At 45.5% G+C, this 27,886-nt stretch overlaps 2 protein-coding genes across 2 annotated transcripts in view; one reads left to right on the top strand and one right to left on the bottom strand.

Moving 5' to 3' along the window:
- Nucleotides 1-16,715, top strand: part of ATRN (attractin) — a 157,050-nt gene extending 140,335 nt beyond the window's left edge. The window contains 2 exon segments of the mRNA XM_055794613.1: nucleotides 10,391-10,505; nucleotides 11,568-16,715. Coding sequence (XP_055650588.1) covers nucleotides 10,391-10,505; nucleotides 11,568-11,692 — 240 coding nt within the window. The 3' untranslated portion in view covers nucleotides 11,693-16,715.
- Nucleotides 16,716-21,913: 5,198 nt separating this feature from the next.
- The window catches only part of GFRA4 (GDNF family receptor alpha 4), a 76,154-nt gene continuing 70,181 nt past the window's right edge, over nucleotides 21,914-27,886 (bottom strand). Inside the window, exon 8 of the mRNA XM_013300843.3 lies at nucleotides 21,914-26,285. Coding sequence (XP_013156297.3) covers nucleotides 26,139-26,285 — 147 coding nt within the window. The 3' untranslated portion in view covers nucleotides 21,914-26,138. The remainder of the gene's footprint in view (nucleotides 26,286-27,886) is intronic.

The following is a 27,886-nucleotide window of genomic DNA, read 5'->3' as shown; positions in this document are numbered from 1 at the left end:
GTATTTGGGACTCGTCCAAGTGTCTGAACTGGTATAGCTGTAACTCAGGCTTTTTTAAGTCTTGTTATCTAATTAATCTTAAGTCCTGTAGTCCTCTGTAGCCATTTTTAGAAGAAACTTTCCTGCAAGAATTAGAAAAGTTTGTAATTGTGACATTGATTTCCAGCTGTCTTGAAGGTGGTAAGGGCATGAAGTTAACGCTTGTAAATTCTTGGGAAAAACACATGCACAGCATAGCAAGCAAATGCTTAGCTTGAGCAAAACACCTACAGGTTCAACAAGAAAATTGTTGCATTAGAAAAAAATTATCCTTAAGTTGGAAAAAAATTGTCTTGGAAGCTTTTAGAGGATTTGAAAAACACTCTTGTAAAACAGAGCATTTGCCTGGTAGAGCAGGTTCGTAGAGTAACTTTTGCTGTGTTGTGTTTAGGGATCCAATGTGCGAAGCCAGCACTAAGAAGTGATTATTTTTGCATCTGTGATCGACAGGCTGTCGGTCAAAATCCTTGCGAAGTTCATTCTGTATCTTCATGCCGACGTGCACTTAATTCTGCTGTGTTAGGCTTCTGAGGGCAAAACAGCTTCGCTGCAAATCCTTAATCAGACGTCAGCTCACCAAGCTGGCTGATTCCTTAAAAATAGCAGAAAAAAATGATGGAAAATAGCATCTTACTTTAGTAATTAGTTCGCTTTGTTATGGAAGAAAGTTCTGTTGAGTGGTTTAAAGACTGCCAGAAGATCCCATCTGTTCAAGAAGTAAGTACAGACATGAAGTGGTGGGCTGACTGAGGAATGGGCAAGGGATACCACAGATTTATATTTTCAGTCTACATGTATTTTGCATCTGAGTTGTGCCCTTGTTAAATTCCTTTTACACTGTAATGAAGTTACAACCATCAGTAAGGAGTAGAAGAATGAGTAGTCCTGTGCTACAGGGCAGTGGGTTTGGGGAAGCTGCAGGGGTACCAGTGCAGCGAGGAGTGGTTTGAAATGAAACATTGTCCGGCTCCAGCAACTTCATCTTAATTTTTGCATGTACCCCTATGTTGGGCTGTTCCATTCAATGAGACAAGTTCAATGAAGAACAACTAAGGGCCAAGGAATTGATGGGGTTTACATCTCTGATCCTATTCTGGTTGTCAGCCTTGATGACTCACTTCCCCCCTTACTTCATATGTTACTGACCTGCTATTAGTCCCTCAAATTTGCTGGGGGACCAGCTTCTGTGACCCCCTTCCAGCCTACCTCATTTACAATGAGCCAGATTAGCGTAAGCGCAGTGAGCACGAAGTCTCCTACGTGCCACCGAGCTGAGACTGGGGGTCCTCATGCAAGCAGGCAGTTTTGGAAGGATGGCAGGCTTGAGCTGTGATATATGAAAGTATTCTTAAATAGAAGTGGCCAGGCTATCGATATGCATTGGAGGGGGACAGAGCAGGTTAGGGTTTTTAAAGATATAAATAAGCTGAAAGGAAGAGTCATTCATTATCCTCAGAAGGATAACGGCTGGAAGAAAAGGATGAAATTGAGAGTGGAAAACATAAACTGAATAATCTTAATCTGATGTGGTAGTTGCTGGGGATGGTTGACACGCAGCCTTCGAGGCCGGAAAGGCTGGTTTTATTTCGCCTGACTTGTCTAAGGCAGGCTGCTCGGGCTTGTTAGCTTACCTTTTGAAATGCAATGTAATTTCTAAAGTACTATTTCTGGGGTTTCTAGCATCTGCTGGTTCTAGGAGCTTTTCCTTGCATTAACGCTAAGGTGTTCAAAGCGTGTCAATGTGTAGCTGTCTCCTTGTCTTCAGCAAAAGCACTTCCACTCATTAGACTCATTAGGTCAGTGCATGCAAGCGGGTGGCAGGAGCCCTCCCGTTGCATCAGGGTGACGAGGGACGCACAACAAGAACCGACATCCCAGCTTGTACTTCGTATTTGGTGTTAATTCTTCTTATGCTGGCCCACTTTCTAATTCACGGAGAAGTGGATGATCCCTTTTGAAGGAGCGCCGTGCTAGATGGAGTTGCCAGTGGTAAGATGGGAGTGTTAGCTGGGCAGCTGAGGTGTGTAAAACAGATTAGCTGCACTAGAATGGCATGTAGCCTGGCTGCAATCCGTACTGCCAAAACAACAACGGGAGTACCTGATAAAACCTTCACCTAATGAATTATTTCCAGTTAACTAGTGCCGGGTATCTTGTTTTGGTTTCTCTTGCAAAATTAGCGGGGGCAACTTTTGCTGCTTCCATAATATAATATGGAATATAAATACTTGGAAGGGAGCTATCGTGAGATCAACAGGGACATCTGTTAAGCCTGCCTTGTATTTAGGGACTGTTTGGCTGATAATTGAGATTTAACTAGTTTTAGATTTGAAGACTGGAAATTTTTCAGCAGGATGGACCCTGATTTTAGCTGATAATGAGGAATTTGCTGGAGGGAGAGGAAGGAGCATGAAGCTTCCCACAGAAGAGGGTTTTTCTAAGCTCTTTTTTCCCTCTAGTGCAAACAAGTGTCTCTTCCGATTGAAGTACTAATAACACCAGCAGCTTCTCAAAAAACATTATTGGGGATCTATTTGCATTGCTTTATGCCAAGTAGTTGTTTTGTGTCTTGTGTTTGCAGTCTTCATTCGTCTGATTTCATTGGGTTTTTTTCCTTATACTTTTTAATGTGCAAAAACCAGCCAAGTGGTTGAAAAAAAGGCAGAAAAATCTTGCCTCTTCACCCGTACAAAATCAAAATAAATATCCACTGTTGGCTGTATATATTTTGCCCAGATTTGCTACCCATGGCCTTGCCCATCCCGTCCCCTCCCCGGGGCATCAGCAGGGAATTGAAAAAGAAAGACGAGTGTTGGCTTACATGAATGGCAATGCTCAAAGCTGTGACATGAGATTTTGTCATTTCAGGGTGACTGCTTTTGAAATACAAACTTGCCCAGTGAAATCCTTTCCTTCACCAAGAGCTCATGTCTGTGTTTTGCTGGATTAACAGTGTGCATTTTCAAAGAGAAAGCAGTTGTTAAATGTAGTGGGAGAAAACTCTTGTCCCCTGTGGAGGTCGGTTTGCTTATATGCTCCCATTTATTGGTAACTTAGGATGTTCAGACCTGTATTTTCAATTTCAGACTGTTAGCATTCATCTAAGGGTTTGAAGATGATTTTTATTTAGCTCCTCACATGCAGGAACCCAAGTGTTGGGGCTGAGTTGCGAGCAATTCATTGCCTAGCCCCTGTGTTGCTTCCAAGGTAGAAATCGGGACAAGGTAAATGTAAATTTTTAATCTAGACTCATTTACTGCAAATTATTGCTGGAAATTCATTCATCTCTATCTTGGAGGACATACATATTACCCTGACAATTTGATTTTAAAAACTTAATACTCTATTTTTTCATAGAAAATTGCTTGTAACTTATTTTACAAATGTTCACTCAGCTTTTAATGGCACAATTTAAAAACTTGCAAATGGAATTTGACCCTTTTTCTACAGAGTGAAATCATATGAAGAAGTGGAATCAAATAATAAAGTTGAACTGTTTCAGTAATGTTCCTCTTCTCTTCCCCCACCATAAGACTTTTCCTTTATTTTAATTTCCTTACTGGAAATTGAAAACCATGTAAGAGTTATTTGATCAAACCACAGAAATATGCTTTCTTGTTAAGGAAAAAAAATTCTCTACAGTATTTTTTTAAATAAATTCTGAAAAACAATATGCTGGCAGTGTATTATAGAACCTAAATAAAATTGATGCTGTGTTTTTTAAATTACACAGAATATTTATTGTTCTAGCCATTAGTTTTATGTGACATATTATTAACCTTTTGAATTTGTCAGATATAAACAGCGTAAATAGAAATAATGAGATGAAATAAAAAAGAAATGTTTAGGTTGAACATCACACAATTCAACTTGATTGCGGAAAGCATTTGGCTGTGAAATTGTCTCCCAAGGGAACTGGTGGTGCACTCCACACCTGGGTCACCTAGAAATAGCCTGGAAAAAGTCCTGGAAAATGCCTTGTTTGTGTAAAAAAAAAAAAAAAAAAAAAAAAAAAAAAATCCTGCTGGAGAAGCTGGACTAATTAGATGACCTAATAGGTCTCTTGCTGCATTTAACTTCCATAATTGTTCAAGGTTTACGCATATTAAGTACATATCAAAACTCATAAACAACTGAAATTGCTTGGCTTTTTGTGCTGGTTTTAGCCAGTAAAGTCATCTGTGGAAAACAGCTGAGAACAGATTTTGCTGCCTCCAGGAACAATGCGGTTGTGTCACTGCTTAGTAAAATACCATTAACTTTATATTGGCATCCAGAAAGGGGTGGTCATTGTTTCCAAGTGCTGCCTAACACAAAGCATGTGAGAGCACTTCCCGGTTAAAAGCCAGATGCTGCAGTGCACCTTCCTGACAGCGCATGCTGCCCAGCAAAGCGTGTTTCCATCCGTGCGCCAGGCTGAGAGGTCTTTGTTGTTTTTTCTGTCTCTGTTTGACATTTGTACTATCCTCATTGCTAGTTGTTGGGGTTTCTTCCTGCTGTTTTCCATTGATCGTAACTTTGCTGGTGTGGAGGAGCAGACAAAGTCCATTGCTGGAGAAAGATTCAGGCTATTTGTGGCCGGCCGGGCAAGGGAGGGGGCTCTGCCCCTCTGCCCTGCTCTGGTGAGACCCCCCTGCAGCGCTGCCTCCAGCTCGGGGGTCCTCAGCACAGGAGAGATGTGGAGCTGTTGGAGCGGGGCCAGAGGGGACCACGGGGATGGTCAGAGACTGGAGCAGCTCTGCTGTGGGGACAGGCTGGGAGAGTTGGGGGGGTTCAGCCTGGAGAAGAGAAGGCTGTGGGGAGACCTTAGAGCACCTCCCAGTGCCTGAAGGGGGGTTCTAAGAAAGATGGGGACAAACTTTTTACTATAGCCTGTTGTGATAGGACAAGGGGTAAGGGTTTTAAACTGAAAGATACATTTAGATTAGGTATAAAGAATATTTTTCTTACAATGAGAGTGGTGAGACACTGGCACAGGCTGCCCAGAGAGGTGGGAGATGCCCCATCCTGGAAACATTCAAGGCCAGGCTGGACGGGGCTCTGAGCAACCTGATCTGGTTGCAGATGTCCCTGCCCCTGGCAGGGGGTTGGACTAGATGGCCTTTAAAGGTGCCTTCCAGCCCATGCTATGAGTCTATGATCAGCTGCATGAAGTTGTCACTCCAGTGCACTCACAGTATTTCTGTGAGGACAAAGAGTAGCTGCAGGGCAGGGTGCCTGGCCGGTAGACCAGCTACAGTTGTCTGTTCATAGCACAGATAGAACCCAGGCAGCACAGCATCCCCTTTGCTGACCACCATCCTAGTTGCAGCCAGAAGGGAGATAGTCTCCTGGCTACACGTTTCTTTACTGCTGCCGTGGTGCAGGCATGCTCTGTGTTCTGTCAAAGGTACGGCTCCTTTCTGATGGGCTGTTGGATGGCAGTTTGGCTCATACGCGGGTTGACCCAGTCCACTGAAGGTGAGATCTTCTTACCCCATGAGCTGTGGTCTTTGTGCACCCACTCCAGCAGCTGGGCTCCGCACTCCCCTCTGCCCCTCTCCAGGTGTAGGGCTCTGCTGTTCAGGCACCGATCAAAGCAGTCATCACGTGCCAAGCGGCTGAGGGATGCACCTTATTTGCATAGATTTGAATAATGTCTACTTTATTGTGCCATTAAGCCTTCAATAAAAAGGAATTGCCTCTATAATTCAACAGTGGGTTTATCAAAACACTGTAAATGGAAGTCTCTGGCAGAGGCTGGTTTTAACCATCTGATGAAAGGTGTTACAAAGTTTGGAGATCTGCGTATTCTATATTTATTTTTTTTTAGGGACCATTAAAAGCCACCTGTCAAACTGAAGCACAAGCATTTATAATGACCTGATCTCTGGTTTCCAAGTCCACTCCTAACCTTCTTACAGAAAAGCAGCTTGGATCTGCATCAAGAGCATTCAGAAACCACACGGGAGGCAGACATGCCGCAGAGGTGGGAAAGGAGAGGAGATACGAGCACTTCTTAGGTCTCCCCACAGAAGTTCAGCTTGACAAAGCCAACCAGCTTCTCCTTGGCTGCTTTGTGCTATGGCAGCACCTACATAGGTCATGTCTAAACACTAGCAGGCTCACAGCAAGATCAGCTGTGGGCAAGAGCTGGAATTAAGATAGTTGTTAAGTTGGCAGTCGAGTTATTCCATGTGTTTTCCTCCCTGTCTGCAGAATACAGTCCCTGGGCTCCACCGCTGGGTTGCTGTGTATCTCGCAGAGGGCACAGTATGCCCTTCACTCCCAGCTGACCTCTTGCTTGCATCAAATTCATCATTCCCGTCACTTGGCATGTGAGTCATTTCATCAGGCTGCGCTTTGTCTCTTGGCCTGGCGAGCACACACTTGGAGATGAAATGCAGTATGAGTCACAGTTCAAAAAGCAGGTGCCTGAACTGGTGCTGTCAAAAATAAATTTGCAGGACTTGATTCTTTATGCTGGTTTTTGCTGTTATTAACTGCAGCTTGTCTCAGGAAAATGGCTGGTCTTGATGGACAATAAACCATTTTTTCCTCTTTTAGATTTGAGATTGAGATTAGCTGCAGCAAGATGATCTCGTGCTTAATTCCTTCCAAATTAGTTTGCAACTGCCTGACAGATTTTGGATGCATCAGTATAGAAAATATACTTCCTTGCTTTGCATGGTTAATAGAAACAAAGTTCCCCCTGCGGTAACATATTACCAATTTTTTACTAATACTTAGCTTTTCAGAGCAGGTTGGCAAGGGAAGGAAGGAGGCTCAGAGGTATTTCCTCTTCCCCCAACTATCTGTAGTATATCAAACAGACTAAAAAATACTGCAGCATGAGGGTCAGACTCATCCCTGTGAAATAACACTGAATTTTAGGTATCGGCATGGCCGGGGTCTGCTGCTGCTCATTAGGGGACAGTGCTGGCTGCCTGTCTGGGGCTTTTTCAGTGCCAGTGACACCTGTGTAGGAGCTGTTTATGGTTCAGAGTGGGATCAGGAGAGCAAAGAGGAGGAAGGGGTGTGTGACTTTGAGAAACAAAATAAAAAACCCATGGAAAGGGAAAGATCGTGCCCACAGGGACTCGTAATGGGAGTTCCTGCTGTATGCTCGGGGTTTGTTAGTTGGAAGGGGCAGAGGAGGAGAAAGGGTCCTGCTTGGGGCCAAGAGATGAGCTAAATTATCCTCAAAAGTCCCTTCAGCTCTGTGACTGAGAATTGTATTATGAATAACTTCTATCCTTTACCATTTTATGATGTGCAGGAGAATCAGAGTGGTTTTGATACCATTCCAGGGGCCTGAAACACCTCTCAGGTCACCTGTGGTCTAGAACAGCAGCCAAGGTGCAGAGAGGGACTGTTGGGAGAGCTGGAGAAAGAATTGTTCCTCCAGAGAAGGAATTCAGAGTGTTGCTCTTTCAGATGAGCCAAATGAAGGCTGAGATGTATAATAAGGTAAAGCCCAGGGAGAGGGTTAAGGCACAAAAAACCATCAGATGGATGAATAAATTCAGTTGGGAAAGAATTGAGGTTAAAAAGAAAGTTTCTGGTGTTGGAGCGGTGAGATCCGGGAGCAGGGAGCCTCTGGAGAGGTCACACAGATGTTATGGCACAGGCTGAAAGTGTAAATACTTTTAAAGCAGAGCATTGCACTTTTATGTGCAGCCACCTGCATTAGTGAAGGGCTGGATTCGGTGACCGTGAGAAGTATTTTCCAGCCTCCTGTTTCTGCATATTGGCTGGAGGATGATGAGTGTGCTTCTGAGCATCCCCATGACATTACAAAGCATGCTGGAGTAGAGTTGCACTGAACAGTTTATGCTGGGGAAGGAACAGAGCTGCAGAAGCATTTGGATTAGAATCAGAGAATGATTTGGGTTGGAAGGGACCTTTGAAGGCCATCTAGTCCAACCCCCTGCCATGGACAGGGGCATCTGCAACCAAATCAGGTTGCTCAGAGCTCCATCCAACCTGACCTTGAATGTTTCCAGAGGTGGGGTGCCTACCACCTCTCTGGGCAACCTGTGCCAGGGTTTCACAACCCTCATTAATAAAACATTTCTTCCTTATATCTAGTCTGAATCTGCCCTCCTTTAGTCCTTACCCCTTGTCCTATCACAACAGGCCCTACTAAAATGTTTGTCCCCATCTTTTATAGAACCCCCTTTCAGGCGCTGGGAGGCTCCTCTAAGGTCTCCCCGCAGCCTTCTCCTCTGCAGGCTGAACCCCCCCAACTCTCCCAGCCTGTCTTCCTATGAGATGTGCCTCAGCCCTCTGATCATCTTCATGGCCATTAATTCAGTAGGTGTTAAAAGCAAATACATTAAAAAGGTATTAGAAACGATAATCTCTTCTTGGCTTGTTCAGTTGCTCCTTCATCCTTCTCTTCCCCCCGCTACTCCTTCTCCCCTTGGTCTTTGCCGCTCACTCTGCTCAACACCGTGGATGAGTGTGAGTGCTTCTGTAACACCCAAGCACCGTGCTCCAGCCTCTGGGATTCACCAGGACTGTACTATTAACAGCGGAATAAGTAAGGTACTTGGCTGTCTCCAAGAAGAAATAAACTTTGTGCTTGGTGCATGCTCCCACTCACAAGGCAGAAGTCCGTGGGCTGTATTTCTGCAGTTGCCTTTTTTGTGCTCTCTCCATTACCTCTGGTAATTGAGTTGCCTGTGGGATATAGCACCAGGGTATGCTTGGTTGCTTTGTGGGAAAAGCATTATTTTGAGTTTGATCCCTTTTTTGGGGGTGGGGAGAAAATGAAGAAATCTGCAGTCATAAAGCAGGCAGACGGCAGCTTACGTTGTTACAGAATACGTATTTATCTACCTTGCACAGACTAACAAATTGTTGTTGCAATCATTACAGTAAATATGAGATATGAAAACAGTTTTAAGTTTCATTTTGCTTGCTGTCATCTCTTTTTTTCTTTCTTATTGAGCAGCAGTAATTTTATAGCATTGTTTGACTCCTGTTCGTGTTTTTTCAGTCTTGCATTGTATTGAGTTTCTGGTGAACGTTTAAGCACAGTAGTACAATTTTATGCCTAATGGAAAAAGCAATAATTATTTCATTAATACCAGGGTTGAATGTGTCCATTACTAAGCAAGAAATCAGAAAGCATGGAGTGTATCAGGTAAAACAGTGTTTCTCAGCATTTTTTGCTTATGTGGATCAAAAGAAGGGTCTCTCTTGTACCTGTACTCGTGGGTGTAGACTTGTATCCTCATCCCACTGTTGTGCCATCCCACAGTAACGCTGACCGCAATTTACTGTGTATGTTATCAGGGCCTGGCTCAGGTGAGAACATATTTTCATTTCTGGGCTCTGCTGTCACATTTTGTCTTTCTAATGGCATGTTGAAATTAGCTGTTGATCATTCAAATAAAATCTTTACAATAGTACAGTAGGAGGGTGATGTTCAAAGACACTGAGGGTCAGCTAGGGATCTAGTCTCCTGCTCTAGGTGGGAGAAAGCTAGCTGCCCATTATATCTTCGTAGTTATCAATTCACATTTTATCTGCAAACTTTATTTCACATCCATGTTTGTAATGCAAGTGTGAAATATTCATATTCAAAGTAAACAGGCTTCAGTAAAGCATGATAAGAGGAGTCCGTCTTAGGATACGACAGGTCACTGAAACGGAGAGCCAGGATCACAAACGGGTCCTCTGCTCTACTGAGTCCTCTGGTTTTCAGTTTAAAACTGGACATTACAATCCAGTAGACAGTTCCAAAGCACTTCCAGCTCCCAGAGCAACCACCTACCCAGGAGCATAGTCCAGAGTGGTCCAGAAGACCACTGGAAAATGAGCATGACCTCTTGGGAAAGAACAGAAATGAAAGACCAAATTGGGGGAACAGAGCCTAAAGCAAACACCAGTAAAATGGAGAGTGGTTTGAGGTAAATGTTCTTTATCATGTTAATGTATACGGTCCTGTGGAGGTGTTCCGTGGAGTTAAACCCTGGAAATAGAAGTTGAATGGCCAAATTGCAGTAGTCAGACATGCTGACAGGTTCAAAGGAAAAAAAAAAACCGAACCTCAGTCCTGTTGTTGAGCATAAGCTGCTCCTTTGTTACTGAATTTAGGGAGAAATACAAACCTTGTGCAGTGCTTGACTTTTTACTAGCTAGTTTTTTATTAAGTAAATGTGTTTTTTGTGATGACTAGGGTTTTGATTATTACTGTCGTTGGGTTTAGCTTTGCTAGCTACGTACTGGAAATTTGCCAAGTGTAGAAACGTGGTTCATGCCCTGAAGCTTGTACAATCTGAAAAAGATGACGCTGGGGGAAGAGGGAGGGTGTAACACACTGTATAACATTTGTTTTCTTCTCTTCCTTCCCTTGCTGCAGACTGTACCAAAGCCAATAGCGCTGGAGCCCTGCTTTGGAAACAAAGCAGCTGTTCTCTCTGTATTTGTGAGGTTGCCTCGCGGACTTGGGGGTATACCACCACCAGGACAGTCAGGTGAGGAGTCTCGTTGCCTCTTCTGACTTGCTGTTAACTCTGTGCTCGTTCCCCAGCTTTACAGATTCACCTTACAGTCTCAGACTTGATCCCGCAGTAATTGCTGTACCCACACCCCAGCTGAGGATGTGCTCAGGTTATTTTAAGTTAGCTTGGGCCCTCCTAGCTTCCCACCTGAGGCTGGATTCAATTTCTTAGGTCACTTGATGGATGAACATTTGATATTTGGATTACACTTCAGTTTATGGCTGGGGAAGAAGGAGATCTGGTAGAGAGTTTTGCAGTAGTTACTTACAAAGTAACTTACCTCCTAGCCTATTCCCCTTCATTCCCAGCTCCATTTGTAGAGAGACATCAAGTCCTTTCAGAGCATCCATGCCCTCCTCTTAGCAGCTCTGGACAAATAAGTTTTTTCCAGCCAGCTTAAGGTTTCCTTCTTCTCGTTCCCTTCACACTTCAACACGGTGTCAGGGCACCGAGACCTCATCTCCTGGGCAGTTTGTGATTTAACAGGGGTTTCTCCAGTGCCCGGTGAGCATGGTGAAGAGAGGATTTTAGAAGAATATTAGCTGGGTTTGAGATGGGATGGTTTGGTTACAAGCTGCATTGAGCTAAATACCAGATGGGCCAGTGGTGGTTTGTCTGGGGATCCGCTGCAAGGAGGTTGCAGAGATGGTGGATGCCCAGGTGGTGCAGGGAAACCTCCGTGCACATGTGCTTTCAGGGTTTGTTCTAGCACATCTGCTGGTGCAGCAAAAGACACCTCCCTTCAATGTTACAGGTTTTCACATCCGTTAATACCCACGCTTCTTATTGCCAGCTTTTTCTGCTGCAGTTGCTTTCAATAAAACATGCAGTATTTAAAAGCTTATTTCAGAATAGCCGCTAGAGTTTAATCTCTTAAGCCAAAATGCTTTTTTAGTTTTCTTTTTTTCTTTTTTTTTTTTTTTTCTTTTTTTTAAGTAGAACTCGGAAAATGATATTCATTTTGTGGCTTGGAGGGTTTTTCTCAGCCGTGGCAGAAGGATTTGTTTCTGTGACTGTTTTGTTTTGTTGCCTCAGGTCTTGCAGTGGCCAGTGCACTGGTGGACATTTCACAACAGATGCCAATTGCCTACAAAGAGAAATCGGGTGCAATACGAAATCGGAAACAGCAGCCCCCTGCACAGCCAGGAACCTGTATTTGATGCATGGACATCAGAAACTGTATACGGTTTTAAACAAAACAGAAAAGTAATACCTAGGAGGAGGAGGAGAAAGATTTCCAAGTTGTGTCACAAGAGACTAGAAGCACTCAGAAAAACACAGCTTCCTTGAATCCAACTTTTTCTCCCATCTACGTGATAGTTGGCTTTATTTGACAACTGCTCCACTTAAGTTTTACTGACACGTGGCTTCCGATTGCTCCTTTGTTTTCTTCAAGTTTAAAGTAAAATAATTTTATTGCAGGTCCAGTAACATCCGATCGTCACCATTCATGGTCAGTGTAAATAGAACAGTAGTCCAATATGAATGACACTCAGGTTTATACATGGAAAGTGCTTTGTAGTTCATGTATTTATCAAACTGTACAAAAAGAAAAAGATGCAGTGTTTACAGGTGTCAGCTCTCAACACATAAACACTACTATTAATCTTCAAAGCATCTTCATCCTTTGTTTTCATTTAATATTCTATTCCCTCATTATTTCAGTGGGACTCTCTTCCAGATACAGCATTTTTGTAGTCATCATGGTCCAGAACATCAGGAATGCAAAAGCTGGGATGGTTTAAAGGTTGATGTCGCGTGTTGCTCAGACCGCATGCAATACCTGGAGAAGCTGAATGTGGCTTTTGAAGGACTCAGTGTTTACATAGTCTTAAACTGCTTGGAGTACACCACACACAAGTGCCTAGACTTGAACAGATCTAGGGAGTGAGGAGACTGCTGCACACGTTGCTTTTTAACATAATTGTATTCCTTTTAAATATACATATACACACACGTATATATAGTCACCCAAGGCAATCTGTGTTCTTTGTAATATATCATGTGCAGTCAGGGGAAAATGGCATTTACCTGACCAACAAACTGCTCAACCAGATGGAAATATCTGGAGGGAAAGTAAAGTTTCAGTATCTCATCAGAAAACTCCTGGTTTCACCAGCGCTTTTAATAGAAGCATTTTGTGTTCCAGGTCAGATACGTTATGTTTCTTCTGATTTTTCTCTTCTCGTTTGGCCCCTTTCTCTCCCCCTTCCCTCCTGCCATTCTTCTGGATGAGAGCTGAGCTGTGCTGGGGCTCAGAGGCATCACTCCTCAGCAGTAGGATTTGCTCCATCTCCTTACAGGGTACAAAAAGCAACACTTCAGGTGCCAGATCATTTGAGGATGAAGTAAAAAAAGAACTTTAAATAAAAAGCAAGCAGGGCAGCTTTTTTTGGCCACAGGTTTGAGTTCTACGTGATCAGTTACTGGTATTTCCTGTTGTGGTTGAACTCTCATAGGTGTTGAAGAAGGTGGCTTGTTGGTGAAAGGAAGGGACATGGGAACAGCAGAGAGAAGGCTTGGCTTTTGGAGGATGTATCAAACCATCTAAAGTGCTCTGATTAGTTGGGCTTATGTTTTGAGGTTCAAGGTTGAACTTAGCCCATCAGTCCATGCATGCTAGTGCCCCGTGTCTCCCGTGGTTCTGGACTGTGGTGTGGCGCTGGCGCCATGCGAAGTTGTGGTGTTGAAGCTGGTAGGAAGGTGTTCCATGAAGGTGCCAAATGAGGCGTGTAATTGTTGCCTAATCCCAGTCAGCGCGGGTTCATTCAGGTCACTGAGTCGCTGGTTTCTGATGAGGACGTCTAGTGCTCATGAAACGGGGAAGTACCAGATCAAGGGCAGTGAAGGAAAGTGCTCTTGACTCATCTGGCCAGGTAGCACCCTTCGCCAAAACGAAACCCAAGTAACTGCGTCTGGTTTTGTGCGTGTTTTGGTGATCGATCACATATCAGCCACTCATTTTGGTTGTGTTGGGGGTTTTTGTTTGGGGTTTTTTTTTTTCTTTTTTAACCATGTATTTTGAAGAAGCTTTTCAGAGCATGGTGGGATCGCAATAAAGATGTGCATTGCTGTACGTGTCCAGAGAGCAGTGATGGGGGACAGCCTGCCGGTTTAAAGACCGTGGTGGATTATAATGCTGATTTAACGTGTCATTTAACAAATACAACAGGACTGCAGAAAAAATACTGTGGAAAACAATGCATTTTTGAGAGATATATATATATATATATATATACACACACACACACGTGTGTGTGTGTGTGTGTGTGTATATATATATATGAAAAATGCATCTGTTTCTGAACTAGAAGTTTAAATGCCCTCTGGGGAAAAGAAATTATGGGAGGGAAAGGGGTGAGCTTTGTCTTTTAGAATGAAGTGGGTTAGGCAATTTAAGTTTTAACTGATGCACAGATTACCTCAGACAGATTCATCTCCTGAAAATACTTTCTAACTTCCTCTGTGTATAGGGCTAACCTAAACTAGAGAAATAATACTGGACTAAGATCCCTCCCCCGTTATTACTTTACATGTTTTCAGTCATGGTGCACATCCTCAGCGTTGAGAGATGTCATCATCTTGCTTCTCCAACACTTCTTTGGGAGGAGAACTGCCAGCCCAGTTTGAGAAGGCTCTTGTGCTTAAGTCTCCATATTCAGGACAGCACTTAAGCAGGTGCTTAAAGTTGTTGCTTAGGTTTTCCTGAACAGAAACAGCTTTCAGAACAGTAGGCCTGGAGGGGTGATACATTTTTACATTAACAAAAAGGCATAAATGTGTTTTTTGGGGTTGTTTTTTTCCCCGCCCCAGAGAGCTGAGTTGTCTGGTCTCAAAAGCTTACTTGGGAGTGTGCCCACAGGTGTAGCCACAAAGTTAGGTGTTGGGTATTGGAAAGACAAGCAAAAATGATCAAATTTTGAGGTTTAGCAGAACCAAAAAAATGTAAATAGAGGAACAAGACTTATTTATATAAATAAAATGAAACAGCTCCTTTAGGATGTAGCTCTGCTCTGCATCTTATCTCCATACTGATGAGGGAAAAAGAGAAGTCTCATACATATCTCTGCTGCAAACAGTTTCATCCCAACGGAAAGGTAAAATAGAGATGAAGGTGGGAATGGATGGGGGAAAGAAGAGTTGCCGTGATTTATCACCAGGCCATTATCAGCAGTGAAGGATTTGGGGGTTTATTTCTTTTGGAGCTGGGGGGAGGGGGGGGAAAGAGCGACCTTATTTCATGGGAGAATCTGTAAATAAATTAAAAATAACACTGATTTTGCACTTGTACATAAACTATACAGTAGCGTGCAGAACATTGAAAGATTTAAAGTGTATATAAACCAGAAAAAATATTGAATGTATTTTTGATGCATTTTAAATGATGTATGAGTTTTGTCTTAATAACTTCTTCATATGATGAGTATTAGATAACTTTCCAGAGCTTTAAAGAAACATCAAATTATATTCGTGATATCTTGCAATATAAAGCAGGGAGGCATAACTTGACTTTTATGTATTCAAATGCATTTCACTTAAATGTATAAGCAACGTAAAATACGGCTCTTCCATTTGAAAGGGGAAAAAACCCAATGCTTGAAGACAAGTAATAAATGTACTTAAAGTAGTCGTTACCTGGAGGATTAAGTCAGCAGTTTAAGCCTCTACTATTAAGATTGTGCCAGTGATTTCCATTCAAAATCACTATTTTCAAGCGTTTATAACAGTCTGAAATTCAGCGTTCAAGGTCTCAACCCTCAGAACATTTTTATTCTTTGAGAGTAGCTTTTAAAAAAAAAGAGTTAATACAAAGTCAGAAATGTTTTAGCCCTTTTATTCTGGAAAACAATGGTGCCATTGGATCTCCAGATAACATACTTCTTTTTCTGTCGCTGTTTTCCACTTTTTTTTAACCCAGCATTTTCACTGGACTGTTGTAGCATGAGTGACAGGAGACCCTGCTGTGGTATGGGTCAGTATGTTGGATGCAAGAAGATTTGTGCAACAGCTTTTGAGTTATTGCCACTCTCCCTGGGCTTAAAATGCACTGTATTTAAATTGCCAAAATAAAGCTATACATGATGGGGTAATGCCTGTGATTAGCATAAAGTCATAGCGTATAATGTACCAAAATTCGATGATATGGTACCATAAAAGCATGACAGCCTCTGCTGGCAGATGCACACTTCCTTAGGGGTAGTTTGTATACTAAATATTGCTCAGAAACATCACTTTCTCTGCAGTAAATGCTTACCAAAATACATAGTCACTGGGTTTATAGTATGGTTTTAAAATGGCAGCTCAGCTTGCTTGTCCCTAAATAAGCTGAAATGAGGTTTTGATGAAAGACCCTCACTCGAGAGGCTGAAATAAAACTTTAGGCGTTTCCCATAACCTGCTGAAAGTCCAGTGCCACAAAAACGAGGCTGATTCTCCCACCTTAACTGCTCCCCATGTTAGAAGCTGCCTTTTCTTTTCTGTGAGACCCTGAGTTAGGGACAGAGCAGCAGCTGCATCTCTGAGCCCGTAAAACCCCTCTCCCTGCAAACGGGGATTTGCCGGCACTGAGCTTGCGAGAAAGCCACGAGTGGACCCTGCGTGCCAGGAGCGACTTAAACTCATCCATCCAACTCACAGTAAGCTGCCGATGTCTCCTCTTTTCTTCTTTTCTTTTTATCTTTGTTTGGGAATACCGTAGGGGAAGGGGAGGGAGGGGGGTGGGTTTTCAGATCCTCCGGAGCTGAGCTGCAAGGGCAGGTTGGGAGAGGGAGTCGTGCGGGATTGCAGTGGGAAGGTGCATGCGCGAGCGCTGGGGTTTGGGAGCAAAAGGGAGTGGGGTAGGTGTGTGTTTCTCCGTTTTGGACGTGGTGGTGGCTGTTTGAGTCAAATTCATGCAGATTCTGTTGATAGCTGCTTAAATTAGAGGAGTTTCCCATGCTAGGAATACTACAATAAGGTGTATATGCTGTTTTTTTCTGCTTCTGCGTCAGGGCAGGTTTTGTTCAGTCTGTTATTTAGTTCTAACACTACACAGAGACTATTTTTGTGCGTCTTCCAGGTACTATAGGTCTTTAGACATTTCCTCTACATCTATCATTGATTCTACAAACCTCACCAGAAGAAAGAAAAAAAAAAAAATAATTGTGGAGGAGTGTAACATATGTCAGTCCATTATTTTATTTTTTTTTAAAAAAAAAGCAAAAAGAACATAAAAAGAGAGTTTTATATTACTCTGAAATTTGTGCACAAAAAGTGTTCTTTACGCTAAGATCCTTGAATTAATTGTAGTCTGGATTTTTTTTTTTCTTCTGTAATTATTTACGATTATCTGTGTTCAGACTTGAGCTTAGTTTGTTAATATGTATAATTTAGCATTTATTGCATTCATATGTAAATACAAGCAAGTATTGTAAACTATTTCATTGCTGGGGATTGTGGGTGTTATACATACACACATTTAGGACTGCAGTTTTTGGTATAATTTTTTGTATTGTAAAATAACAGCTAATTTAAAGCAGGAACGAGAAAATTATTGGGAGGTCTGTGCATTTTAAATACAAATGTGAAGTACATGTACATAAACAAAAGTAAATAATGCAAATCTTTCCTCTGAAATAAAAAGTAGATGATCTGGTTAAAATGTCTCTCCCCACACACAAACTTTTTCAGCCTTTTTTTCCCCTCTTTCTTAAAATAGGGGGAAGAAATAACTTGCAATGTTTTTAAAGACTTCGGGCTGGGCTGAGGGTGAGTTTCTGCCACAGTGCTGGTGGGTCTCAAGGTGTTTGTGTCTCCCTGTGTCCACCCTGTGCTAGGTGCTGAATTTATGAGGAGGGAAGGAGGGATGAGCTCTCCACAAACCCCGGGGGTGGCCGCTGTGTCTGCACACTGCCTTGCAATCCCCCCGACCCCTCCCCTTGCCCCCATCTTCCCTAAGGTGCCTTAGGGAAGCGCTTGGTCCCTGATCTCCACAGCTGTTTCTGAAGGGTGGTGGAAGGGAGGGAGCATCTTAGAGGTCTCCAAGTCTTCAGCATGGAGATAAAGGGGCTTATCCTCCGTGCAGGTCATCTGGAATGGTCAGGGCTGAAGAGGGAATTGATTTGCTCCAACCTCCTCAGCACTGGGGTCATCAACCATGACAGAACTGGTCCTTCTCTGGTTTGGCAACTCTACTGCTGTCCCAAAGCTCAGGGCTTCTGCATTTGGGGTTTAAATACACCCAAGAGCAGTAAGAGATCTCAGCCCCGTCCCTTTCTTACTCTTCATTTTCCCACTAAACTGCTCATTCCTTTGAATCCAAAGAGGAAAAAATCTGACATCCCTGGAGACTTTTATCACCAAAGAATTTCACTAATGATTTTGCAACCTTACCAAATGTCGGTGCCAGCTGGTGTTGCAATGCACACAAAAGCTAGGAGAGCGAAGTCGGAGGTGACCTCTCATCTCCCACCCCTTGAAAGCCCGCGTGCAGCATGCCACAGCATCCAGAAACGGATTCCTGCCGAGACGCAATCCGTTGTTCTCCATTTATTTTTATGTCGCTCTTCAGCTTTGAAATTAAGCACTGCTGAGATGAAGCAGAGTTGAACCTGGCATTTATGAGCCATGAAGGTTTCAGTCACCGCCGTCTCCAAAGACCATTGTGCTACTTCATCCCATAGCATTAAACTTGGATGCAGAAGTCCAATTCTCAGAAATTGCTGCCGAGCAGAGCGAAGCATGCCAGCCTGAAAGCACAGCGTGGTGTGTCCAGACTTGAAATGAAGTGGGGAGGGGGTAGTGGTTTTAAAGCTAGTTGAAGCTCATTTTGGACAGCAGGATAAAACGTAGAGGTAAGGGGCCATATTTCATCCCTGCTCTGTTTTTTCTTGTAGCAAAGAAAAAAGGTTTGTGGGGAAGGAATAGAAGAGAGTATGGAGGCTCTCCAAGGCTCTGCGTACGTCTGGGACAATGCTCTTTGCTGTCACCTGTCATTAATGCACGCAGCTGGGTAAGGAGCCACAGAGGAGTTTGCCATGCAGCTTTTCTTCCTACAAGGTTTAAGTATCAATCATCTGCAGACAGAGGCGGGGTAGTTTAAAGTCTTTTTACAATGCAACCGATTTAAGTCAACCACCTGACAGAAAGCCTGGGCTGGAGACTGGGTGGTGTTCCTCCTTGCTCAAGCAAAAGGTGGGGTTTGGGACAACTCATGGCTGGCTTACATGCCACGGGTTAGTAGTAAAATCATCTATTGGTATGGCGAAAGCACCAGCGTTTGCTTTTTTGCCCCGTTAAGGGGAAAAGAGGAGAAGACAGAGGTGTACAAATGAGCCAGAGCTCCATAGCTAACACAGCCTACCATGCAGGCAAGAACAATTTGCAGAGGTTCTTCTGTTTCTCTCGGGTTTTTTGGTTTCTGAACTAATTAAGTAGCAACAAAGCAGGGGATGGAGTGACAAAATGAAAACTCAGGGACATTTTCAAAGGCATAAGATAAAGTAGATGGAAGGAGATCTTTTAATAAGATGGGACCTGCTGATGAGTTTACAGGCTGGTGGTGGTACTTCAACCAGCAGTTAGAGGTGGGCTGAGCTCCCAGCCTTCCCCATTGCAGGGGTGGCTGGAACAGCAAGACCTCCCCAAACTGCACCTGCAACACAGATAGCACGAACACCTTTCCAGTCATCACCCTACGGCCAACAGCGAGGACAGGTCCATGATGACCTTGGAGGGCTGTTTTCTCCCTGGTGACTTCAGAGACTTGTTGACAAGCTCAGGTTTAGGGATCTGCACTAGGGATGCCTCAGGGGAGGTAAAATCTCTCCCCTCAGGGGGAAAAAACAATAAAATTAAAAGGCAAGTTCAAACAACCTTGAGATGGCAATTGGACCCTTCCTCCTCCCTCTACTTCTCTGTGTTCCCAGGTCCCCAGTCAGAGCTTGTGCATTTCCCAGGAGCCACATCTGCAGGGGATTTAGCCAAAACACTGTCAAAAGTGCCCTTGGCCACTCTAGCTGTAACAGGGAGGATATCATGCTCCTCTATTGCCCTGCTGCTGGCCAGAAGCCCGGGACACAGCTCCACAAGCCCACAGACTGTAGGACCAGGGCTGATTCTGCTCTCACTCCACTGGTGGTGACCAGCAATGCCATGGGAGGGTGGGATTTAATTTCTCCTGGTCCTCATGCTGACCCCTGAATTTAATTTGGAAGCAGAGGTTTAGCAAGCAGGTCTGGATTGCGACAGCTGGTTGTGAAGCATCATCGTGATGGGGAATTAAAGCAGAGCATGGAGATAACTCTGGGGGCCACATTTCTCCATCCGTCCCACTGGCAGCTCCCTGACTGCTTTATCAGCTCTGCTTTCCAATCCGCAGCCACAACGTGCCTTCGACAGCGTGACTGGTAGTATTTTCATTGACACATTCCCTGGGATCCCTGCTCCCGCCAGAAATAATTTCCACGTCTCCTTAGAAAGAAAAAAAAAAAAAAAAAAAAAAGAAAAACCAAAAAAGTGCTTTGAACATTTTTCATGTCAAAGCTAATTCTGCAAATTCTGCAGCACTTCCCTTTGGCTAACATCCACCGTTCCTGCACTCTGTGCAGTAAGACAACATTTTAACAACCAAAGCGAGATGCATCCACCCCATGAGCACATCAGCACCGTTTGCATGGAGATAACGGATGGCAAACTGTTGTTTCTGCTTTAAACGTCCCCTCGCAGCAGCTGTACATCAGCTGCAGGATTTCATTTGTGCTGTGGCTGCAGTTGTTGGTCCCACCAGGTCCCCTCTGCTGAGGGAGCCCCCCGAACCTCCAGAGATGCCCCAGGTTTTTCTCTGTTCGGGGGGCTACAGAGGCTGTAGGACCTTCTCTCTGGGAACTGGGGGAAATCACTTCACTTGCTCCTGCTCCAGCATTTTGTCCCTGGCTGGAGGGGGGAGTGGGGCTCAGTTCTGTTGTGGGCACAGCCACAGCCCCCTGCAACTCTCCCTGAACCCAGGGATGTGATAGAAGTGGGGGTCAGGCAAAGCCCCTTCTGGCTATTAGTGGTGCTCCTGCTCCAAAATCTCTTCACCCTAAATTTTAGGGTGATTTCCAGGCTCACTTGAAGCCAGTTGCTATGACCCAGAGTGGGGATGCCTCAACCAGCCCCATGCTTCACCCCATATCGATGAAACCAGCACACAGAGGCAAGGAGAAACCCTGCAACCATGGGAGTCCCAATCTCTCCTTCAAGGCCAGGTCCCCCTAAACCCCAGCAGCTGCTGGCACCCTGCTATCAATGTCTGGCCCTGGACCACCCCCCCTCCCCAGCTTTTCAGGTGCTGACCTTGGTTGAGCCGCCTGCCAAGGTGCAGGGTAAATACATCAGGCCTGCAAGGTTTTCACAGCACGTTTTGGGTTCGACCAGCTGGAACTTTCCCAGGAAGTTTTCTTTGAGTCTGCAAAACCCCAGCCACCGAAACAGCCTGCGCATTGTGGGGAGGGAAATGGCTTTGATGAGAGCCCCGAGTCTGGCCCTGACCCTGGGGCTTTGCTACCCCACTGTATCCCCAGCTGCTTCATCCATGGGTGAAGACAAACATGGGTTTGGGGAGGAAAAAGTACAACGTTTCTAGGTTTGACCTTGAACTCACTTTGTGTTTAGGAACCAACTTGAATTTCACTCACCATTTTTGTATGAATTTTTTATACATTTGTTTTCTAGAATTTTTTTTCTACCCAAAATTGGCAAGAAAACATTCAATTTGCCTGTAATCAATTTTCCCTGTGATTTTTTTTTTTTTTTTAAAGTTGCCAGAAATAACTCACAGATGTTTGTGGCATGAACAGAAGTCTCCCTGGCTGGCATGAAACACCACCCGCCCCCCTCCTCCATCTTCACTCCTCCTGTTGCCTGTGGGAGGGTGCAGCACCAGCCGCCCCCAGGTATTTCCACCCTCCCGGGTGGCATCTCAGCATTAGTGGCTCCATGTACCTCTAACTGCAGGTGCAATTGTTCCCATCCCTGCTACATCCTGCAATGCCTCCCTCCTCCCGTGCTGGCACCAACTTTGAGCTAAATCTTCACCAATTCGCTCCCAAATCTTTGTGTGCGCCACCCCTGCACACAGCACAAGCAGCCTCAGGGCTCGTGTGGGTCTGTGTCCCCTTCCCAGGTGGCACTGACATCTCTCCATCTCGGCAGAATTGGGTTTTCACCTGCTGCCCTTCCTTGCTGGGAGACACCAGATCAGAGCTGTGTTTCCAGCCCGAGCACGGGGTACCTGAACCCCACCGCTCTGCCAGCTCCCCAAAACTTCCCCCTATTTCATCCAGCTGTCCTCATGGCACAGAACCAGTGAGCCTGCACGTGCGGACACAAACAGTCTGGAATCGCAGATAGGAGCAAGAAGGTCAGGAAAATGCATGTGTGCTTTATTCATGGATATGTTTGAATATTGACATGTACAGAAGAGATAAGTACAAGTTATACCCCAGTAGTACAGGCAGGCACCAAGCCGCCTCCCCGAGGTGCATGCGTGCACACATGCGCACGCAGCCTTTAGCATCACCCTGCGCCCCACGTGGTTATTGCTCCAGCACTGGCACCCTGCCGCAGTGTCCCCCTCCCTGCTCACGCTCTTGCTTTGACAACGATGTGATGTTTGTACATACACAATATTGCACAGGCTTCCAGAACTGCCAAACCACTGGGAATGGTGCTGAGCAGCAAAAAAAATAGAGTTCGGTGGCTACAGAAAGTCTGGCTGGATCTTTTTTTCTTTTTTCCCTTTCTTTTTTTTTTTTTTTTATATATATTATTATTATTTTCTCCCATGACTTTTCTTTGTGCTTACGAAAGTCCCCAGGTATGGAGTAATTCCTAAAACAAAATGGTCTCCCTTTCTCTCTCTTGGCTCGCTCAGTCCTTTGCTTTTACAAGCAGCTGCTGTGAACTTGGTGGTTAGTCAAGAGACTTAAAAATGAAGGTCCGTGGTTCACTTCACAGAGTTCAACAGAGATGAAATTTCATCCAAAAAAATGTCTGACTTTTCACAAGGGAAAAGAAATGGCCTGTGCACACAGGTGTTTGCAAGTGGGGAGGAATGTGATCGGGCTTCCTTCCTCCAAAAGGGCTGCTCAAAAGGCATCCTTTTTTTGCAAAGTTTGATTTGTGAGCAGGCTTGGAAGGAGAATTGACATCGAATATTGGCAAAAAGGGGGAAATGATCAGGAAGAAGTCATGCAGGTTTGGGGATTATTATTATTTAAAAAAAAAATCGGTGTAATATGCCTGCCCATCCCAACACCCAGCTCTTTACTGCTGGGTGAGGGGCTCATCACTCTGTGCCTCACTCATTCCCTGTTTTGAAGCATCCCCAGAGCACGGGGAACCGCCGGGAGTGCAGGACCTGGCCTGGGACAGTGCCTGAAGAACGCTGTGTCCAACCGCACAGGACGAAGGCTGAGGGTAGGGGCTGCATTTTCAGACCTGTAACCTCAGCTCCTCAGATGCTTTTGAGGTGCTTCAACCAAGAGCACAGGGAGGAACCCCCTCTAGCAGATGCCCGTTTGCACTACCTCACTGCAGTTTGTGCAGGATCCCGGCAGACTGTTGCTGTGGTTTTCGAGCTGCTCATGCAATGCATCTGTGATATGATCCATGGTAGCTGGCTGTCACCTCCTGCAGCCTCAGGGTACTTTTAGCTGTTGGTCTACCATCCTTCCAAAACTGAGGGCTTGAGAAGGCACTGCAATGGGAATCAAGGATCTTGTTGGCCTGTGATGCTTAGAGACAACTAACATCCTAAGGAGTCTTTAAAGCAAGGTATAAATCCGGGGGAGATGGTGATGTCTTTTACTGAAACTGTTAAAAATCATTTAAGCTAAATCTGCCAGAGAGTGTAAACAGACCATTGGTCCTGCTGTGGGACATGGTAATGGACCAAGCAACCTCTGGAGGTCTCCTTCATCCCTGCTAGTCTACAGGTAGGATTCTCCATGTCTGTTTTCCACAGCATACCAGTCCTAAGGGAGAGCTGAAGTGGGGTTGCCGGTCACGCTGCCCACATAGAAAAAGTCTGCCTCTGCTGGCTGCCAACCAGAGAAGGAAACAGCAGAGCGGCATTTCAACATCACCGCCAGCAAGTTATGAGACAGAGGCATGGAGCCATGAGAGATTGTGGGAGTGAGTACTCCTGGAAAGCAGCTGACACCTGCATGCTCATCCTACGCAGAGGCTCAGCCCACATGAGGTGAAAGGCTGACGGAGACAGGCTTGTCAGGGCCAGATGTGTAGAAGAGCTAGATGTGACTACAGGGCTTGAAAGGAAAGCGGCAGCAGAAGGCAATTCACAGCATGACCTCATGATGGGGAGGTAGTTCCTTGCCTTTGGAGGGCTGAGCATCAGGGTTTCATTGCCTCTCTCACCTGTGGCCCAGAGGACATTAGTTTTGCGGAGTCGCAGCTAGGACTTGTGTCACTTGATGCACAGATGGCTCCACTGTCTCTCAGAGGACACCAGTGTCCTGGATAAAGGGGAGATGTTCACAGCAACTCAATGCACGGCTACAGCACTTTGAAGAGAGGCAAGGGGCTTTCCTGCCTGTAGTACTACCTCCCTGCCTGCTTTTCTGATCTGGGTGAGCCTCTTGGCAGTGAAGATCTCACCTGCAAATTTCAATTTGGGGTGTGACTTGGCACCCTGCACACAAGACTTGGATCCTGTCATGTTCCTTTGCACCGCCCTGGATTAGGACAACCAGGTGCTACAGCCCCGAGGACCTCGAGGAGCAGAACTTTGGATAGGATGCAGCCAGGAGGATTTCTGTGCATGTCTTACATGTCCACAGGTGTTCAACTGAAAACAAGAATGATTTCATATTGGACCAGAACCCAAGAAAGTTGCTGCAGTTTTTCAGAAGAATCTGAAGCAATAAGCAACAGAAGGTGTTCTGCAGGGAATGGGAATAAAAAGCCTTGGACTGCTGCGTCAGCTGCTGCAAAGCCTTCCTATGGATCCAAAAGGTAAGGAACTAGTAGTGTTCCTTGGAGGAACACAAACCAAGGAATAAATGGGCTGCGGCAAAGCCCAGGCCTAAATACTCAGGAATGTGGAGTTATTCCTGTGCCTCCCATGGTGGTCAGCCTGGGGAAGGATTTATCCTGGGAAACCTTCTCACCCTTCTTTACTATCTTCTTTCTTGGCTTGAGCTAACGAGGGGTTCCACCCCCCAAGAAGGCACTGGGAATCCTCAGCTCGCCTTCTCAAGTGAAGACCCCCAAATGCTCAGGTAGTCCCAGAGACCAGAGAGATGTTTGTCCTCACTCTCCAGCTGGGGCTCTGCTTGCAGCTCGGTAGAATAGGTCGCTTCACCAGCATTTGCTTAAATGATGTCTCAGCTGAGTAGACAGGACTTGGCAGGAGGCAATGCCCTTCACACGCTAACCCAGGCACAAGCGATTGCCTCTGCCAGCTCTTCAGGATGGAGCAATCCACTTCCTACCCATGACACAACTTTTGACCTGGCCTTTCCACAAACTGGCTGGATATTTATGTCCCCAGGGTGGTGGCTAGGAAACCTCTTCTATTCTGTCTCTCCCTAGGAAAACTAAAGAAACCCCCTGACTGAAGACCCTCTTGCGTCTCCATGCACAGGTAGCACATGAGGATGAGTTGAATTGGGCTCGCATTGAGTCCTGCCTGTGTGCTCACACATTCATCCTTCATGGAGAAAGGTTAAGCCTGGAGCGGGACAACATTGGCCTCTGGTTGTTTGGATGTAACAAAAAACCACCTACCCCAAACACTTCACGGGACCAGTGAATAGAGCTGCTAGGGTTGGGACATGAAGCCAGCCAGCCATAAACATAACACAACACACGTGTTTCTTCCTGAACACCATCAACACATGACATGTTTCTCTAAAAAGGAGAGGCTGAGGGGTAGGCGACAGCTTGGAGATGCATGCTGGTTGCACACTGGCCATGGTTTCAAGCAGGTGGATAATCCCCGCCAGCCAGTTTGTAGCGTGGTTGCTTGGTTCACACCAGAGGTGCTTCAGGATCCTCTCCTCTGAACAAAACCAACAACCTTCTGACTGGTGTTCTGGTTTCTTCAGTCTGAACCAGGTGGGCTGCCCTTCAGGTCCTGAGCAACCCTGGAGGCAGTCTCAGCTCCACAGCACTTTATGTGTCCTGTCAAGAGCCCCCCAACATGAGTCAGGGCTTCAGGAAACCTCCTGACCACTCATCCATCAAAAGTCTTTCCCCGCTTGTCTGGGGCAGGCAAAAGCATTTCTTTTCAGCTCTCATTTCCTGGCTCAGCTCTCTCCTTCACTTTATCCAAGGTAATTGTCCATGGCTCTGACCCCATCCACAGAGAGCTGGAGAGACAACCACCAAGCTGTGGGGTGGAAAGGTGGCCAGGACCAAGAATGAGCTGGTTGTCAATGATGCTGATTGTATAAAATCAAATAAATTGGCAGACTGATGAGGAGGAGGAAGGGATGCCCACATGCTCACCTCTCCTTCCCATCCCCTCCCTCCTTCCCTCCCTCCCCCGAAAGAGTTACTGTTCTGGTTGTTTTTGTAAAGAAACCAACACAGAGTCTCTGCCTGCCGTGCGCCTGCCCTGCTTCACATCATGAGGAGGCTCAGCACGGCAAGAGCAAGGAGAAGCCACATCTGCAGCGGAGAGGCTGCCCAGTGGGAAGAATCTGCTGGGCTGGAGGTCCCTGATGACAGACGAGTGGAGCCCTGCAGAAGCCTCTCCTCTCCAGCCACCTGCAAGAGAAAGAAGGCAGCATGGGGTGAGCGGTGCGGTCATCCCCCACATTGGTCCCTCTGAGAATTTAGGGCTTGAGGGCTGTGCAGCCTTGCTATGTGTGTGCATGGGCGGAGGAAGCCAGGGTTGGTCTCAGCACCCCAGCAATCTCAGGGGTCAGCCCAGCTCTGTGGGAGATGAGGGTGAAGGTGGGGTTAGCACCATGGAATAAGCAGGGTCACCTCGTGGGCAGAGCACTGGGTGTGCAGCCCACAGGTGTGGACACTGGTTGGAGGTCTTCGTGTGACGTGGCTGCCTGGATGCCCGCTCTGGTCAATGGAGATCCACTGCTGGCCAGCAGCTCAACCTGGTGGCCTCTTCAGGCAGAGATGTCCCCTGGGTATTGAATACATCTCCATGGGGCTGGTAGACATTTCACCAAGCAGTGGCTGGGAGCCAAGTGGCTTACTTCAAAATCCAGTGCATGTGTTTGTGTGACTGACTCCCACTCTGGGTGCCTATCCCTTGCAGACAACTGCACCCTTCTCCTTTTCTGTAAGGGGACATCTGTGGTCAAAAACTTGCTTTACTAGAGACCTTTATTCGCATTAGCTGATAACTGAGATAATTTAAAGCCAACTGCTATGAAGATGGCAAGCAGGTGGACTGAGTCCATTGTAGCTTTCCTCCTCAAGTCCAGGGGCACCAAACTCCTTGAACAGGCTCTGGATTTGAAGTTGAGCCCAAAGTGAAGACCCAGCTCACCGGTTTCTCTTGCAGGGTCAGCAGGGACCATGCTCCAGCAGCACTCACACCTCAGCAGAGGAATATGCTGCTGCCATGTGGAGGCTGGCGATGTGGTACAGCCACCCCTTCCTGCAGTTGCTTTCTCCAGCTTCCTGCTTGTTGGTGGCCACAGCAGTTGGCTACCTGGGCTGGACTGTCAGTTGTAAGGGAGGTTCACAGCTTCACCACCACTTATAAAGTTCTCAGTGCAAGGTCAGGACCTCAGGCCACCACTAAGGTCTGGGGAACACCAGCTAGAAGCAAACCCTCCAGGTCTCCTGGGTGCAAAGTTTATGGCCCAATGAAAGTGTGCCTGTGCTCTGTGTGGCCACCAATGCCCTGAAAAGCAGCAAGGGAAGCTGAGGCCACATGTCTGTGCCTCCCAACCTGCTGCTCTGTGAAAAGAGAGCAGAGTGAGATGAGTTGGGTGTTTTCCCAGCCGAAGAAACAGGAAAGAGGCTTAAAAAAAAAAAAAAAAAAAGAAGAAAAAAAAAAGAGGATGTGCATGAAAGCTCTCTGAAGGCTTCAACTAACCCAGTGAAAAGCCCATGCTCAGTCCTTGGATTCTACTTAACTGACAGCTTTTGTTACCTGACCATCGAGCAAATCAGGGTCACTGTTAATTATTCAGTAGTAAAATAATCCAGTCTGAAAATTACTCTGGTGGTTGGCAAATCAAGGTCATTTCTTTTTATTTAGAAATAAAATATTTAATGCCTAGTACTTCCATCATCAGTAAATTAATCTGTTATTTGTTTTAAAATAACTTTAATATTATTTTGATACTAAATTTGCTGATGACTAGAACCTTTGACCTGAAATTTTCCCATGCTTA

The sequence above is a fragment of the Falco peregrinus genome, chromosome 2, assembly GCF_023634155.1.
Source record: "Falco peregrinus isolate bFalPer1 chromosome 2, bFalPer1.pri, whole genome shotgun sequence".
Classification (NCBI taxonomy): domain Eukaryota; kingdom Metazoa; phylum Chordata; class Aves; order Falconiformes; family Falconidae; genus Falco; species Falco peregrinus.
This window is presented reverse-complemented; position numbering and strand designations above follow the sequence as displayed.